Raw genomic sequence first — 19473 nt, 5'->3', positions numbered from 1 at the left:
ATAAAGAATGGTACCAAAACACCCTCCAACAGCAACTTCTTCCAACAATCCAACAACAGTTTGGTGAAGAACAATGCATTTTCCAGCACGATGGAGCACCGTGCCATAAGGCAAAAGTGATAACTAAGTGGCTCGGGGACCAGAATGTTGAAATTTTGGGTGCAGGCAGATGTCTACTCTAGGGCCCAATGATTTCCGCGATGCAGAAAACGCGGACGGAATCGCGGAATCCAGTCATAAAAACGGAATTTACAGTTTAACGCGGAATATCATGGAATTTGTCAAATTTTGAATGAATTAATCAAAAGTAGGTCATGCACTTACATCAAATCGCGATATGGACTAATATCTGCAACTATTAACCTGGAAAAGTCTATTTAAATATGAATCTGCGTGTCTGTGTTAATGAATGGCGCAGAAGCGCGTCTTCATTCATTAAACACACGGAAGCGCGCGTGACGCTCGCGGTCATTTCAGCGTCTTTCCTCTCACTAATAAAGACGTGAACACATGAGGAACATCTCCAGAACTGCACTGAGAGTCACTTCATGAGCTTTTGACCGTTTTATTTGAGTAAAACTAGCGTCATATCACATCATAGACTGTAGTATCACATACACAGAACTGTAACGGTAAACCCGTCAAAAAAGTATTTGCCAGAAATCTATTACTATTGTTCAGCAGAATGTACATACATAGTCCACTACTACGTACTACTATTAAAATGAAACGAACATAATTTTTTAAGGAATAATCACACAACATTTCTTCCATGTTTAATTTTTAATAGTAAATCCCATTTGTTTACCAAAAAATTAATTTTGCTTAATTTTAAATAAAAGATAAATTAAATGAATGTTTTATGCCTTCATTTGATAACCAGAAAAATTTAAATACACAGAATTTCTGAAGGGAAAAAAACATTTCACATAAGGCTATTTTAAGGTTTTTTAACTAATTAAGTTGTTTTTATGCATTTAAATAATTACACATGCTTAAACACAGAATTACGTAACAATAAAACATATGGTGAAGAAAAAAATAAAACATTTCATAGGGTCCTAAACATGTAATATTTGGCATATTTGTTTTTGCAGTAGTTTTTGGGGGGTTATTTTTCCTATAAAGATATCGAGATATATATAGTATATCGAGATATAGCAAAATATATTGAGATATATTTTTTGCTCCATATCTCCCAGGCATACTTGGCTGTATCCATTGGTTATTGACTGGATTTTGAGATTTAGGAGCTACACTAAAACTAAAGCGAGCTTGCAGTTGACTGTGGAGTGATGGGATTTAAGTTGACTAAATTATTGGTATACTGATTGGTCTGGTATACTGTACTTTTAAGTCACCATTTTCATCAGAAGATTGAATTACAACATTCTGATAAAACATCACAAGGTCAAAGAAAAATATCAACAAGACTCTTTCACATTAATTTGATTGATAACATCATGTTATGCATTCAGTGTGATTAATTTTGCATGGTGATCACCTTAAAGGCTTTTTGTCATGACTGTAGCATGGTATGTCAACTTCATAGTTTTTAAAATCGTATGTTTTGTTTCACTCCATCTAGCTGGTTTTGAATGCTCCTCATAAAATGCTTATGATCTGTTTTAGGTGAACTTGAAAATAGCCCAATTATGCAAGGCTTCTTTGAAATTGGAAATTCACCCATTTTTGTGAATGTATGTTCTTTATCTTAAAGCACTGACACTTTCAACACTAATACGCAGCTGGAAAATCAATGAATCTAGACCCATTGTTATATTAGTGACAAAACAGTACATTCACCCTGCATAAAAAAAAAAAAAATCCTTTGACCTCCCTTTGAGAGACGCTGAATGGGATTTTTTAAATGTCTCACACACACACATTTAAAGTTGGTTGGATGCTTTGATGAACCAATGCATCTCAATATGCTGCTATCTGCCATTTGCCATAACACATAAAATTAATGTGCAAATTAGCTGATGAGCTGGGGAAATTAAAACTGTCAAAATGAGTCTGAAACCTCCGAGGTTTAAGAGCACTTGGGTTAAATGACAATCCATGACCCGGGCTGGGGCGCAAAGACGCTGCCCCCACTGACCCCCGAGTGAGAGTTCACATGAACATCTCTTCATGAACTACTTAATATGCTGTTTGATTCCAAGCCCACATGTCAGCACAGAAGCACTGTCTACTTTCCCAAGGCACAGTTTCAAATATCATGGAGAACAAAGTGGTGGGCGTCTATTCAAAAGAGGTGATGACTTGAGTTCTCTCCGTCTGGCTCCAAATAACTGTACGTCTGCATTCAGATGTCCTGTGCATCCGTATGGAGGAGATGCTGCGGAGATGTGGGAGGAAAAATCATCGAAAGTAATTTACGAAATGTCATTTCAACCAGTGAAATCTGTTCATTGTCACGAGGCTCGTTCCATTTCCTCTGCTGCTCATTTCTTTGTCACCTCAGACGTTATTTCAAGATGATTAAGTGCCATATTTAAAAGTGGAGGAAAGAGCGAATTGTTATCGAATAGAAGGGGGGAATAACCGGCAGCCAAGGAATTACGAAACCGTGTATAAACAGTGTCATTTTTATCCATCCTTAAAGTGTCTTTGAGGAATTTTGGCAATCCAGAATATTTATGGCTTAGCTTCTGCTTAACACAGTACTGTGAGCGCTGAGCTAATGCTGTCGGAGAACAAATAAATCCTACTTCTGAAACAGTTCCAGATGCCTGAAAAGAAATTAGACCATGATCTTGATTAGAAATGCTAAATGTGGATTCCCCAGCCACCATAAATTTTGTTAATCTGGTTTTTGGAGCTTTATTTCTCGCTTCATCATTAAACCACACAAAGTAAGGTGGGTGAGACAGAATCTACACGAATATGATTTGGTATGACCAAAATCTTATATTGCATGATGAGTCATTTTGATATATCCATGTGGTAATGCTTATTTTTAGATAATATTTAAAGGCAGGGTAGGTAAAAAAATGTATAAAAAACTTTTTTTCCAAATTTGTTTAAACTTTATTTATATATCAATACATAATTAAAATGTAAGTACTCTGAAAAAGAAAGTATAAAAATCGAGTGTCTGTAGACCTCTCACGACAGCTCATCATTAAAGACAGCTCATTATTTCCATTCACTCCACCCCCTCCCTTCTGGGCTCCTTCCAAAGCCTCTACTACGGCTCGCTAAGTAATGTTATGTTAGCTATATTACGCAGCTACGTGTGCTAATGACACATGCTTCATGAAAAAAATATGTATGATCAAAATACAAAAAGAAAGATTTACCTGTCCAGCAGATATAAAGCCATCAAGGAGTCACTTTTCAGCCCTTTGAGTTCCCTCAGTTCTCGCCATCGCTGGAAAGCCACGCCGATATAAACTCCCATTTTATTTCTTTGTTTATCCAAAGACTTTTTGTTCATTGCCTTTTCTTGTACTGTTACTGTCTTCCTTTTTTTTGCCTGGTTTGCCTTCACTAACTGCATAGGCTGGTACTGTGAATTTTGCTTGCTGTTTCTCTGCCATTGTTTTGGTATTCCTAGGATCCGTGCCTGTTGAATTCCTCAAATCAAACGTGCACGCGCAAGTGGGCAGGTAATGTGTGGCAAAAGGGTGGCTACCATGGTTGCGAGAGAGTGACAGTCGCCTAAGCCAATCCTATGTTTCGTCCCAAAATGGAAATAATGAGCTGTGTTTAATACAGATTAAACGGTCTAGAGTCACTCGATTTTTATACTCTTTTTATCAGAGAACTTACATTTTAATTATGCATTGATATATATAGAAAGTTTAAACAAATTTGAAAGAAAGTTGTTTATACATGTATTACCTACCCTGCCTTTAAGGGATAATCTACAGTCAGCCTTTCATTAGTAAATAAACCAGACAAGGGTTTCTTACATCCTAATGAAGGGGCATATTTGGGGATAATGATGAGATGACTACATATTATCCAGCTTATTATACATACCCACTTAGCAAAATAAATAATGAAATATGCATGAAAAATTGATTTGAGTTCTGTTATATGAGAAAAGACACTGTAGAGTCTTATGAGAGACATGGAATCATTTACCATTAATTAAATACACAAAAACTTCTCCCAGTGCAGCAATTGACCAATCAGAATCAAGTATTCCAAAGGGACATGTACTAAAATGAATTAAATACTTTCAAATGATATATTCTTCATATCGGTTGATTATTTTCTTTGATACTTAGGTAGTAGGTACTTTATGGTATTTCTTTTTAATTATTCACTTAAAGTGGATGTTGTTAGGCTTTCATCTTTTGGCTTTTTATGCTGCCAGATGACAGAGGTTTCAGAATGTTCTCTGCTTGGTGTTGGACTTATAATACAAACCATGTCCACTTAATAGAAGTAACAACCATTTCATTAATAGAAGTAACAACCATTTCATTCTCCTCTGCATTTTTGCTTTTTTCTTTTGTTGACCAACAAAGTCTTTCTGGTTAAGCTGGTTAAGAAACCTGGTGGGGTTCAGGTATAGGTAGCCAATTAGTTGTCCAACCTATAGTTTAATTAGTAAGGTTGACCAACTCATCTAGATACTTTTATCCACTGTAATGAATGAAGAATGCAGAGCCTTACATGAAAAATAATTATTCACAAATAATTACAAATAAATGGCAAGTAACACACTGAAATAAACATGTAATTTTTAAAATAAACATGGAATAGACTGAAGTAGTATTTTCATACATACTCCAATAATTGTTGTTTAATTTAAATAATTTTATGCATTATATCATTTCTTTCGTTCTTTTTTATTTTTATTAAATATGATTGTGCATGTAAAAAAAAGGTTTTGTTTTTCGCAAATGTCACTTTGGAGGATCTAATATAAATTTTATATTTGGCATATACATTTTAGATTTGAAATAATTGTTTAATATACATGTTTAACTCCTATACTGTAAATAAGCAGAAATTCTGGGAATCCCAGCAACGTAATCACTGATTAATATTGATATTCTTTAGCACGTTGTTCTTCCACAACTCTACAAACAATTAGTATCACAGAGTGTTTTTTCATACATCAAGTGCATGAGGGACGTATCTCATTAATCCAAGACATTCCTAATTATGCTAATCCACCCCAGTCTGTCTTCTCAGCTCTCAGGCAAATCACATGCACCAAGAAATACCCCTAAACTATCTTAAATCAGATCTACTAAACAAAAGCCCAGCAAAATGTTAGGCACCAGCACAAAGATGACCTAAAAGGAAGCCAAGAACAGTGACAAACGATTCAGTCAATCGATACATGCAGTTATTCAGTTTTATATCTGTTGTAACCTCATTTTCTCCTGCTGTAGCTGTGGGAGTAACAAGGCCCCTAATCTCATTGTGAGAGCACAAAATGCAGCATTCAGCACCTGCAACTCTTGTCAACTTCTGTGTTCAGTTTTAGCAACAGATGGCCCTGTCTCCATTTCTTAGCCATTAGACCTTTCCTGACAAAAAAGAAAAAACTGAACAATTTGTTTTTTTCAAGGCAAGTTTGGTTCAAGGCATTTTCAAACGCCAACTTGGCACTCAGAAATTCAGTTAATGTATAATTTTTTTTGATTGTCATGCCTTCAAGAACTGGATGCACATCTTTGATGATCATGTTTTTAATTTTTGATTTAAAATTAATTAAAACATTTTTGGTGGGAATAAATAAAAAAAAAAAATATCAGGTTGATACAACTTTCCTGATGTCATAATAAAGAAGAAAAACTTCAAACAGCAATATGATACATATAAATATAATGTTCATATATTTTATAAAATAATATATTTAAACAATATATTCACACTAATTCAAAATATGTCATTACTGTTTGCTTGATGGTAACACAACATTACATTTTAGAGTCATTAAACAAAATAGTAAAAAAGCATAAATAAAAATAATGTTGGTATAAACCAACATGAACAGAAAGAGTACATCTCTGCAACCCTGGCATGTGTGTTTCTAACTGTATCTTTATATATATATATAATTTTAATTTAAATTAATTATATTAATCCAGAATGGATATTAATAACAACCCAGCTGGCACTTTTATGTGTTCAATAACCAACTTCATGTGTGAAGCCTACCAAACTAACAGAATTGATTTAGGCAAAAATCAATGGGCCACAATAGAATACAACATGATATGCCAAAAAAACTGCTGTTATGTGGCGAAAAAGCTGCTGGAAGAAGCGTGTGTCATATCTAGTGACAGGGCAACAGATGGTGGAGAGGCACCTCCCCGCACGCCAGCCGTAGGCAGCCACAATACTTCATGCCAACACATACAGCGGCACGCTCAAATTCACAGATCAACTTCATTCTTCTTCATATATGTAGTGTCTTACGAGAAAGGAGAATCAAGGAATCCCTTCTCTTGCCTGGTCCAGGTCTGTGAGACTCCGAGCTTGACTCTTTGAGCTGAGGGAGTTTATCAGAGCTCTCATTACGACAGAACAGAGATGATCAGAGAGAACAGATCCGTGGCTGGGAGCAATGCTCACATCCAACTATTCCTCTTGTTCGAATTATAGAATAACAAGCAGTGTGTCTGCTGAAACTCTCACATGCTAAATTAATTGATGCTTTATTAGAGAAGATGAGTTGCCAACCTAATGAACATGAATTTATTGAACTGGCATTGATATTTAGACATTTAGCATTGAGTGAGTCATGCCTGCAAATGCCAAACTCGATGTGTAAATGCTGCGGTGCCATAGGTCCTTTATAAGACATTGCTATGTGGTTGATAGGATGTCCTGGATGACTTTTAGGGCATTCCTAGGTGGTTGGTGAGGTGTTCTGAGTAGTTGCTAGGTGGTAACTCACTGGCCCTCTCAAAAAAATCAGATTCAATTGAAATTCTAATTTAAAAGTTTACAGTGTGAATCCGATTCCAATTCATTTGGGCATATTTCAGTTACCAAGCTCATTTTGCTTATATATAAAACACTTATATATCAGGGCACACTGGGTGGGGAGTTTATATTTCTGTGAATAACTGTACAAATGATTGTACTGTAGTGGTAAACCAGTAGGGTTTTAATGGGCAATCTCAATATCTTACAGAACAGTGTGGCCAATGGCTGACACACGATCTCAGTACTTAATTTAAAGATAACAAATAAACAAATTAAAAATAAATAATATTTAACAAATTAGAAATAATTTAGAGACTATTCAATTATATTATATATAGTTATTATATACTGTTATAAAGAACTTGACATTTTTGTCAATTAAAAAAAAGATTAATAAAAAAAATTAACCTGTAAAATTAAAATTGGAAACTTCTTGATTTTGAAACCCTATTTTAGCATTTCTACAAACAAAATAAACTAAGACTATAATACTTTTTCAAACACCATTTACTTTCTTTCTTTGTTTATTTATTTCGTATTATTATTATTTAAACAGAATATAGAATAATTGAATAGTTAGACAGAAGTGTTAAATAAAGACAGTAAACTGTTCAAGTGGCTGCATCCTCTGCACTGTCAAAATAAAGGTCCCGCTTTCAACACTTAACAGCAAAACTTATCAGGCAATAACAACATTTAAAGGAAAAAAAAAATTCTACAATTGGCCGATATAGAAGTCTTGGCAAAAACTATTCTATTGTTCATCCTTAGCACGCATAAGTTGCACACTTCAAGTGTGAGAAATAGTAATAGTAGCGACTATTACCACCCAAAAATGAACCTCACCCTCATGTTGTTCTGAACCTGTATGATTTTATTTCTACTGCAGATCACAAAAGTACATTTTGAATAATGATGGTAAACAAAGAGTTTCCCACTTACTTTCAAATCTTCTTTTAAACAAACGCCACTAATGAACACATGATAAAAAATGTGTAGACCGAATATAAGCTTCACCTAAAAGCATTATTCTTGAAGCTTTACAGCAGTTCTGTTCAACTATATTTGATGATGGAGATCAGAATGAAAAAAAGCTGTAGTGACCCTGTTCCGTCATCATGTATTTACAGAGCGGTGGACTGAGGCAGTCAAGCAAAAGACTAATGCATGTTCTCTTCAAGCTGTGGGTCCTGGATGACGCACTCTCTGCAGCCTGACGTTGCAAATCTTCTGCCATCAGACCAGAAGGGACATTTCTGATTGAGTGCCTCAAAATGCTGCCTGCTGGTCCAGAGTGCCAGCCACAATAGAAACAAAAAAAAAATTAACCCCGAGATGAAATATCAGCCTAAGGAAGCCCAACAAGAGCTGCTTTCTGAGTAATACTACTGATATCTGCATCAGCATTAGTACTAGTAATATAGGGAGCTTATTACCACAAAATGAGATTTTTCTGATTCATTCATTGCATTTCCTTTGTCTGTGATGATCTGACTGGCTGTGGACATTTTGCTCAAACTCTACATGAAACATCCGGGAGAAAAAAGACAACACAGCAGGGGTCATGACACATCCAGCTTCTGTTGGCAGAGTAAAAGTGTGAGCCATTTCAGGCAGGGGAGGTCACCCAGACACACTGAACTCTCCATACTGTATGTGTGTCTGTGCGTGAGTGTGAGTGTGTTCGGGTGGCACGTGCTTGTAAGTGAGAGAAAGAGAGAGGGGGGAAAACAGACAGAAGAGGGGACAGCAAGAGACAGAGGCAGAGGGGATGTGTGTGTGTGTGTGTGTGTGTGTGTGTGTGTGTGTGTACTGGTATATATGGTTTACGAGGACACAAATGTCAACCCTCTACATTGCAAGCAAATCACTCTTTATCATCTCTAAAACACTCACTAAATTATGTCTAATATTAGCCACTGGCTAATAAATTCTCAGATTTTACTCGCCAGTTTGTGAGTTGGATGTGAAGTATAAGTTCAGCATAAATATATTTTTACTCATCAAACACTGAGCACTGAGCAAACACTGAGCACTTCGGAGTTTCATTCTCTGTCAAGTGATCTGTGATATTTCTCAGTTCATCTGAATGGATGTGCGGTGCACCTGCATTTGAAAGTGTCGTGTAAAGATGCACAGCTTGCCATCACTTTGTCTCACACAAACGCAGAGAGAGAGAGAGAGTGACAGAGAGAGAGTGAGAGAGAGAGAGAGAGAGAGAGAGAGAGAGAGAGTGTCTTGCATACCATGCAGAATTGACGCGCTACATGTAAACTATATTCTTTGTTGTATTTTCCTGTCCAAATAACAGGAACTCCTTTGGAACTCTTCAGCTTTTAAGAACTGCCAAGTTCTCCGGTAGTAGATGGAACTACTGTGCAACCTGATTAATATTCTTGAATCCAGCAGCTTGTTAATATTTAGTGCATTTTATATTGTTCTTATAAAGTAGAATTCAGCCCATCTGCTGTTTGGTATATTTAGCCTAATTTCACAAAGCTAAAGCCAGGCCGTTCTGTTTTTGCTTCAGGTTTTGAAATACAGTTTAATTTAGATCAAAATATAGGCTAATAAAACAGCTAACCATATTTTCATTCTTTCTTGTCTTTTGCTTAAATAAGATACATTAAAAAATCAGCATTGTATTCTGCTATGATAAGTTAAGATCAATGCATCCCTAAATTTATGAATGTCTGAAATGAAGAAATTATGATTTAAATGTTAGTATTGTAGCTGCCTTTGGACAATAAAGTTTTGTGTTTTAAATGCCTGCAAGGACAAATAACTTTAAATGAAGAACTAGGCCCACATGAATTTAAAAGCAAAAAAGCAAAACAAACCAAAAAAGCACTGAAAAGACTGACCCTTGAAACGTGTAAAATCACAACATTGCTCACATGCAAATCGTGTATGTGATGAGCTGTAATTCACTAACAAAATACAGCCTCTAATTACATTTCTTGATTCAGTTTCTCAATATTTTTAGCAGTACACTGATGATATAAAGACATCAAGCCCAGAGAAAAAATGTACACCAACACCAGCCCTGCAAAGAGAGAACATGCCCTCAGGGGAAGAAGGCAGTGAAAAATCAGAACCATTAATAAAGAAAAAAACTACTGCCACAAAACTGATGTTTTTGACTGCAATACGTGGAATACTTTTGGATGTGAACTTGAAATACTTCATATTTTGGTTGAAATCTTATTAGTAACACAACCACTTTCAACTGTGAAGATAATAAGAAATGTTTCTTGAGCAGCATTTTAGAATGATTTCTGAAGGATCATGTGACACTGAAGACTGGAGTAATGATTCTGAAAATCCAGATTTAACATCGCAAGAATAAATTACATATTAAAATAGAAAACAGTTTATCCAAATTGTCAATTTCTTTTACAAAATTACTGCTTTTGCTGTAAACAAATGTAGCCTTGGTGAGACTAAACTTTCGTAGGTAGTGCACCTTTCTGGACAAATTTGGGAAAATAAACGACTATCTGTTTCCTAAGAACCATCTGCCTTTCCCACTAAGTGCTTTTCAGGGCATTGTATTTTGACTGATGATAATCCATAACACACCCTTAAAAATCTCTGAATTGAAGGATATCACAGTAAACTGAGAGCTTGACGGTAATTATTTGCCAGTTTCCAGGCCAACACTTTCAGGCCACATCCATAACAAAGTGCACGAACCTTGACAGACATTTCAACAATCTCTTTCTGAATAAAAACAACAATCCACAGCACTTTAGCCACCCATTATTTTGGAAACATATAGCATTGACAGCACGTTTAAAAACAGAAGTCATAAATAGCATTCATTACAGTGGATGTGTTAAGGTAAAGGACTGGTCTCATTAAGCATGAACGTGCTGCTGTTCCTCCAGCATTCTGCAGGCCTAAATCTGCCAGCAATACTCATGATCAAAGGTGAGGCCAAGCAGAAGAGCAACATCCCAGGGAACCTTTTAGTCAAACAGGACGTCCCGCAAAACTCACTCCCAAACATTGGTGTTTACTGCTGCCCATGTTACTGTCATCCAGCATCACTGTGAAAGTCATTCCTTCACAGAAAATATAGTTCATAAAGTCATTATATATAGCATAAACATCAGTAATACCCCATGTCTTTTTTAAACATCTGTCGCAGCTCTCTGGGAAATGATCATGGAGGTTTAAAACTGTCCATTGGGACACAACACGTCAGACAACAGGATAAGCATGTGATCTCTGCTGTACCGAACAATCACGACTGAGGGCTTCATGGTTTCAATGATTCAGCTGCACATATGGGGAGCAAATGGTGTCGAAATGCTGAACGTAACATGCCATTGCCCCTAAAGGCCTTCCCAGATTATCCATCTTAGTGACATATGCCATCACTACACTGGCTGAACCTTGAAATGGAAACAGTCCACCAAGAAAGACTCCTGGGGAAAAAAGTTTTAAGACACAGTATGCCAGGATAAATAAACATATATTATATGATTCAACAGGATCAATAAACTTGTGTTGTCTAGATCTATACATTTTCAAAAGTAAGTAGCCTATTCATAAATACATCAAAATTGCATGGCATGAATATAGATTTTATATGAACATATTTTTAATTTCTGAATTAAAATTAATTTGGATTGTTTTATTATTATTTCTTAATGGGAAAAAAAACATTTGTTTTTTGTTTTTTATCAGAAGGCTTAACTGCTGATTAACCTTTTTAATGCCAAATCAAAGCAAGGCAAGACAAGTTTATTTATATAGCACATTTTGTACACAATGGTAATTCAAAGTGCTTAACATAAAAGAACCCTTGGTATTTCTAACTGCAGTGAACATATCTGCAATGAGGTGTGACTAAAAAAAGTCACAGGTAAAAAAACGCAGGTAAAACATATTATTATACAACAGGGTCATTGACTCTGGATCATCCATATCTAATTTTCAAAATCAAGTGTTAAAATACAATAAAAAGTAATTGTGCCAACACACAATGCCATTGTGCTTTGACTGTCCCAAGTTCGAGTCCCAGCTCATGGACCTTTCCCAGTCCGACCCTCCTCTCTCTCTCCCACTTCTGCTTCCCGTCAACTAACTGTCCTATCAAAATAAAGTCAGAAATAAACCTTTAAAAAATCATACTTACAATGACGCTCTTCTAGGAGCGTGTTTTTCATCTCTACATTAAAATTAATAAAAAATGTTTTACGAAAAAAAGTTTCACTGCTTTATAAAAAAAAAAAAAAAAAAACGTATTAAACATGTATGCCAAAGTCGGTGTGAAAAAACCTGAAATAAATAATACATAAAAGAATAAATTAATACAAATATATCATCGAGAGGACCCCTGCAGACCCTAACGACTATATGACATAATTTTACCTATAAAACAAGAGTTCTAAAGTTATAAGGTTTGACGGAAATGTATTAAATTTATGAATACGAGTAATATGAATGAGTAAATTTTTCCTTTAAACATATTAAAAATAAAACTTTATCTGAAAATTTATTATTAATGTGCATAGACTTCAAGGTGTATGCTTTCTAGTGTTGCACGGTGCACCGATACTTCAATAGTATCGCAATTCTCGGAAATTAAAAACATCACGATTCCTAAATTTATTAGTATCGATACTTCAAAGAATGACTGCGTTCCAGATTTGTAAGAGACGTATTTTATGTTGGTGTGTGCAACGCACGCTTCCAGTGCCTCCCTATGGACGTCTGTGTTTTTCAGTGAAGTGAAGGGCTTATGGGTTCACTACATTCAACAAATCACATGCTCCGTAACATCTTGAGTAACTCTTTGAGAGGATGAAACAGTTCACAGAGCTGTTCACGAGCTGTGCATGCGCTGCTAATAGCGCCGAGGGAGGAACTTCAGTGAACAAGAAATATGAGTCTAGTAGCAACGTATCTTCCGTGATGTCCCCGATGCGCGGGTCGGGGTGGGTAAAAAAATGTTACTTTATTTGCGGGCTGGGGCGGGCCAAATAATTTCATAAAAGCGGGACCCGTGGGTTGGAAAAAAAAACCCGACCCGCACATCACTAGGCAGCATATACGAGCACAAGTGATACTGTGGCCGCCGGTCCACAACTGGCAGAAAAAGATGACGCTCACTAAAGCTCACTGGCTGAGTTTTCTCCTCTGAAAGAAAAGGTTGCACAACTGACAGTATAAGTTACAATATCTGAGATATTGCTGCTAATTTTTTTTTTTGTTGTTGTTTTTTCTTTGAATGCCATTGCTTAAATTGATATTATTTCAGAAAAATAAGACTTCAGAAACATTGTTTAATATAATCGCTGTTCATATTATTATTCAAAGTTCAGAATCAAGATAAATGTATTACTCTTATGTTTCTTATGATAACTGAGATAATGCTGCTAAATTTATTCTTTCTTTACCTTGAATGTCAATGCTCTATTTTATTTTTTATATTTTGATATTTCATATTTTGTTCAAATGTTTAATATATCTGCTGTTCATATGTTCATTTATTAGTGTGTTATATGATTAGAATATTGTCCTGGTTTTAAAATAAAGCACAGCAATGATATTTGAGTGTATTTTCCCTTTTCAGGAAAAGTATCGAAAAATTATCGAAATCGCAATTCTTGACTAGGTATCGGTATCGAAACAATAATTTTGGTATTGTGACAACACTAATGCTTTCAAGGTGTAAGGAAAATATGTTATTAGTATATTACAATACTGGTAATCAAAAGAAAAAAGAAAAAAGATAAATACACAATTGGAGTCAATGGAAACCAGAAATGTTCTGGTTATGAACATTCTTCAAAATATCTTCTGTAATGTTGAGGAGGACAAAGAAATTCATACAGGTTTAGAACAACTTGAGGTTGATAGATGGGTTAAGACTAAGTTCAAATAGCAAATCCACTTTTTGAACCTACTGCAAATGCACACATAAACATTGTTCGAAAGATAAATCAAATGCAGACGTGCAAATCTCATCAGCGATGAGGAGACAGATTCTAATCACACTTGTCCATGACAAACACTCTGTGCGTGTTTGTGTGGGTGTACGGCAGTAATGATCAAGGGAAATTGATCTGTCAGTGCAACATCTGTCCTGTTAAATCCTATGTTCTTTGGGCCACAAAGTCAGCGAGGATGTGAGATCAGTCTGTCGTTTTTCCAGATCAGTGGTGGCGCTGTGGGTTACACAGTTATACAGTTATATCTACTGTTTTTGTCTTGCCCAGGCAGTCAGAGTCGGGCCAGGCTATCTCTACCACAGCTAGTTGATAGCCCAATGAGAGCTTAACTGTATGTCAGGAGATTTCGTCACAAAGATGACTCAAGCCCACAGCCTGGGGAAGTGTATCATGTTACCAATGGGCTCCACCCATCTTGTCTCTCTAAAGACACTGATGAAGTCCCAGAGTATCCCTAGAACACAGCCATTTGTTTTCCTCTTATCATCAAAACAATGACATAAGAGTGGGGGATGCTATGGCAAGCATCACGTTTCATATTGCTCATTTTGCTTAATCAAATTTCATAACTGATAATTAGGGTGTATTCACACCAGGAAAGTCTGCTAGGTCACTTCCTTTGGTCTGGACCAAATACAATGTTGATTTATTTATTTGTTTTGGTGTGGTTCGCTTTCACAATGCCCTTTTTTTTGCAAGTGAACCAGAAATTGTAAACAAAATTACGTGCGCTAAGGTTATCTATTAATTGGACAGAAATTCTCAAGCAGGGAAAAACAGGAATTGCAAAAACAGGCTAATCATGGAGATCTTTCATAGTGCAATCTTTATTCTTTTACTAATTTGGATTTATCAGATACTAACTAATTGTGAAGAAACTTATAAGCATTATATGAGACAATGTCATACATGTTGTAATTAGGACTTGCCAAGAAATAAAATCTATAGATATAAAATACTTAAAATATATCACAATCTTAGTTTAAACATTTAACATAGATAAGTGCGCTATTAGGCGCATAGCCAATCGTTTGTGCAGAGAGTGGAAGTGGAAACAAATTAAATACGCCATTATTTTTGCTATTAAAGCTAAAAATAATACATTGTTCAGAACTGTAAAGGGTCTATTTTATTTGTGTGCACTCACAATATCAAGAAAACATTGTGCTTTTGTAAAATAAAGAAAACAAATAGGATCCCATTACCGTCTCGGATTTGAACAGGAGAACTTCACAAAAATGCACCAAAACTTAGCGGATATATTCATCATGTCTGTAAGGAAAATATCTATAGAAAGCTTTAAATGACTACGAAATGAAAATTCAAATCCAAAAACAAAAACTCTTATTATTATGTAATCTGTAAAGATGCATTTCCTTCTAAAGGCACGTCCAATGATGAGACGGCGAGTCAGGATCATCAACTTCAACATCACGTTGTTGTGTGTCATGGTCACGAAAACTCATTTGCATGCATTTTTAGGTATTGTGGTTTTAAAACAAGTGATTTAATCCAATGAAATGCAAACAACGGCACTGTAAGCGTGAGCTGTCTGTTTCTGAGCGTGATTTCTGCAATTGGGTTGGATCGAGGTCAGGTCATATTCACACCTTAGACGAACTGTAACAGAGTTAATTTGGAAGCAGACCGAGACCACCTCTTCCGCTGGGTCTCGGTATGGTTGTTTGGTCCGCACTTGAGTGCGATTGCTGTATTCACACCTGCCAATAAGAGCCGCAAAAAGAGGGGAAACGATCTTGAGTTTGATTCAGTTGAACCAAACAAGACAGGTGTGAACACACCCTTAAACTGCACATGTAAAGTTTGTGCTAACTGGAATGATTCCCAAAAACTCTGTAAGATGTGAGGAGGAACCTATAGGGAGCAGAACATCACAGAGACTTGGGGGATGGGCTTTTATTTTGACTTGAACTAGTGAACAGCCACATAGCAACCACCCAGAAAACCTTAGGAAACACATAGCAAGCCCTGGCAACCACCCAAACCACCCTGACACTGTGGTAGGTGGTAAGTTTTGAAGAGGCAATTATAGAACATGAACTTCTAGTTCTTAACCATCACAATGGGGTGCAAGTAAATAAATAATTATACAGGCAATCGATCTCTTTAAAGACCCTAAATGAAAATTGTGTTGTCATTTGCTCACTCTCATGTTGTTCTAATCTATAATGAGAATCTTCAAAAATCGAAAATACAAATTATGATAATTTGTTTTATATTCTCTAATAGGGTTGAACCATGTCTACAGTGAAACATCATGATGGACGATGGCATTGGGGGGCAGGGCAGGGCGGGGTTAGGGGTGTGCCCTATGTGTGGAACAAATATTGTGTTCTACAGAGCCACCAATAGGTTAGCCGCTTGCTAGCAATAGCCTGTTGCATTACAGTAAGTTTAAGTTCACTTACCACATTGTTACATACCCCTTTGACCTCTGAGTAAGAGATGCTTCACTACACAATTGACAATGGGCCAACTCTGCCTGCAAATTTTGTCTGAAGTTTCGCTAATGTGACCACGTCTTCACCCTTTGAGTGTTTTATTAATACAGCTGTTATCCTAAACGGCAAGGGATTATAAGATATTTAAAACTTGTGGTTTTTCAAAGAGTGTACTGGTATATGAACAAAGCAAGTTTCACATTACTTTGAGAGGCTTTCGTGTTTTCTTCTACACCATAAATTACTGTTATCTTTCCAGCACACATTTTCAGTAGTTAAACATAACTTGTTAAAACATTGCTACTTAAGGACTACAGGTACAAGGGATGTGAGTTTACATATTTGACAAATTAGAGACAATTTTTAGTAGTGACTTATTTTTGTAGAAACAACACTCAAAACTCACATCTGAGGAATATATAAATTTATGTGGTAGAATAAAACAAGGAAGTCTCTTTAAGTAATGTTAACTACTGATTTTATTTCACTCATTAATCCAAAATGCTGAAAGCCTACAGGACATTCCATAAGGATTCCATGGTGATTTAGGGACAGTCCCAATACACTTGCAGTCTTGGCCTTCGTTCATCAGGATCAGGAACATGTGTGCCCCAGAAATGCAAGATATTGTGGAAAACTCCCCAGTCTTAGCTCAATTAATTGATATTACATGTGATTTGATAGTAAAATGTTAAGTGTTTGGTCATTTTATTGATACATAGCATTTAAAACATTTGTAACTCCTTTTTAATCACTAAATTAGAAAAACACAATTAATGTTAATGTTTCATTTTACATGTGAACTACTGAACACACATTCAGAAGTGCAAAATATAGAAAATCTAAATGTGTAAATAAAGCTCTGTGAAAACTTTGCTCACATTTTTCCAACACTATTGTGTTGTAACTAAACTTGTGTCCCATCGGATAATCAAACGTTACATACACACTTTAACATTTGGGTCAAATACGTGGTAAGCAGACAAGTGTACTTGATAAATGGTTAAGCACAAACATTTATAAACAAAATAAATAAAAGAATTAACTTACATTTCATTAAAATGTATTTTGAAGAATAATGATAACACCTCTCATAGCTGCAATGTAGTTGCATGAGGTAATACACAAAAAAGGTCAATTACATATAGAAAGTTCCCTCCCAGACAAGCTGATTGGACCTTTCTCGGCTCGTGCAGCAGGTGGGTTGCCAAAATTCATCCCACCACAGTCCCATAAAGATTTACTGAGGATCCATTTAAATCAATGCTGTCTTACCGAGGTTTTAATTCAGAGCACAAGTACAGGGCTGCTTATAATATTAGCTAAGATAATCTTGTCTAGTTAAAGGACAGGTAACATTGTCAAATCCCACTGGATTTAGTCTAGCAAATTAGCTCCGGAAAGTCCCTATAAGCTGTATTATAAGGATGCTTAAATTATCAGGCATGCATAGTAATGTAAACAGCACATTGCCTCTCACAAACTGTATGCAACGGTGTTGATCAATGAGCACAACAGAATTCGAACAGGTCCACAGATGCACCTGCCACTGACATCCTACATCACATCACTGACCATAAAAAGTAGCATGCAAATCAGAAAAATGCACAAAACCTTAGCTCTTCATTATATAACAGTTTATATTTCGTGTGCGGTTATTGCATAACACTTGAACACGATCCTACCTGCGTTGCCAAAGAAAAGAAGCACCAAGATTATCGCCTTGTTCGGAAACATTGCAATCCCTTTTTGAAACAGTGTGTTGACAGTTAATTCTTGTCTTCCGTGCCTGAAATGAAGAATTTGTAATCCGTCAAATTACGCCTGCGAAGTTTCCAGGAAGTTTTCTGGACGGGATGCGAATATGCGCGAGTATCCTGGTCGTTGGACGATATTGATATTGTTGCGGTTTAAATTCGCGTGCCCATATGTCGCGCGCTGAGACTGAGAGGCAAGAGCGCGTGCACAAGCCGCTTCGAGATGCACGCGAATTAATCCGCCCAATCAGCAGCGCCTTTGAGGAAAGACAGCGACATAATCAAATAACACACTGAACCCAACCTGGAAATACGACCACCACATTCACCTGAACTCCCAAGAGTAAGGCGTGTGAGGGGGAAAGCAAGACATATATAAACAACCCTTTTTTCCACATACAGTATTTAAGATTAAGATTATTTAAAGGTATAGTTCACGCAGTGGTGAACATAGTCACTATTTACCCACTCTCGTGTTTTTCCAAATCTGTAAAATGTTCCCTTGGTGCAACAAAAGTGGAGATATTACGCAGAATGTCATAGTTATTGTGGGGAGAAGGACAGGCTACAGCGCGAGTGAATGGTGACTCAGTCCCTAATATTATTTGTAACAACATGAAGAGGAGACAGCTTCGACGGATTCCTCCCTAACCCCATACCCACCCCCACCCCCCAATTTCAGTCATGCTATGGTAAAATACACTATATTTTTCCATTCATCTCTCCTCAATATAGCGAGGTGTAGATAATATGCTCTAAAGGCGGCGCACCATTTCGTCATTCTGAAAATAATGATCTCCCTCACGGATCAGTTCACTGATGTTTCCTTTATCTAGCTCTCTCTATCCCATGCAGGGCTAAAGAGGAACTACTTTTCGCTGTGGCTTTAGAAAAGAATTGTGGTGAACTTTTGGAGAACAATGATCTTCTAAAAGTATCCAATTTAAAGCCTTTCTTGCTTAGGGGCTGGCCAACTGTTTTAGTGTAAGTGAAAACTGGCAGTAGATTTGTTATTGTCCTCATGCATTACACATTAAGAATTATTTGCATGATTATATTTGATTCCAAAAAGAAATATTTCTTCAACACAAGATATCTTTACACAGTTGAGGTAGGCATATATATTACATGATTAATAATTTATCATTTCATTTTTTTTTTTGTATTATGTATTTGCAACTGCAATTTCTATGCAAATTATTTTTTCTTTATTTTTTTCGGTTAAGATAGCATTTTGCAGATTAAAGACACAAATATTTATAAAAAAAAATATGTATGGGAAACAACCTGAAACAGGCAAAGTGAAACTAAATAGTTCATCATCATTATCTCATTTTTCTTCATTTTGGTTATCATCACTTTAGCATAATTTGAGTACAA

General features: G+C 36.1%; 1 protein-coding gene across 8 annotated transcripts in view; it reads right to left on the bottom strand.

Annotated features, from left to right (window-relative positions):
- LOC132122824 (neural cell adhesion molecule 1-like) overlaps positions 1-18310 on the bottom strand; it is a 105754-nt gene extending 87444 nt beyond the window's left edge. For all 8 annotated transcript variants that reach the window (XM_059533266.1, XM_059533272.1, XM_059533267.1 and 5 more), the window contains exon 1: positions 18022-18310. In XM_059533266.1, coding sequence (XP_059389249.1) covers positions 18022-18073 — 52 coding nt within the window. In that variant the 5' untranslated portion in view covers positions 18074-18310. The remainder of the gene's footprint in view (positions 1-18021) is intronic.
- Between the last annotated feature and the right edge of the window lie 1163 nt (positions 18311-19473).

Source organism: Carassius carassius, chromosome 41 (genome assembly GCF_963082965.1).
Source record: "Carassius carassius chromosome 41, fCarCar2.1, whole genome shotgun sequence".
In the NCBI taxonomy this organism is placed as follows: Eukaryota; Metazoa; Chordata; class Actinopteri; order Cypriniformes; family Cyprinidae; genus Carassius; species Carassius carassius.
The sequence above is the reverse complement of the archived record's forward strand: the minus strand, read 5'-3'. Positions and strand labels throughout refer to the sequence as shown.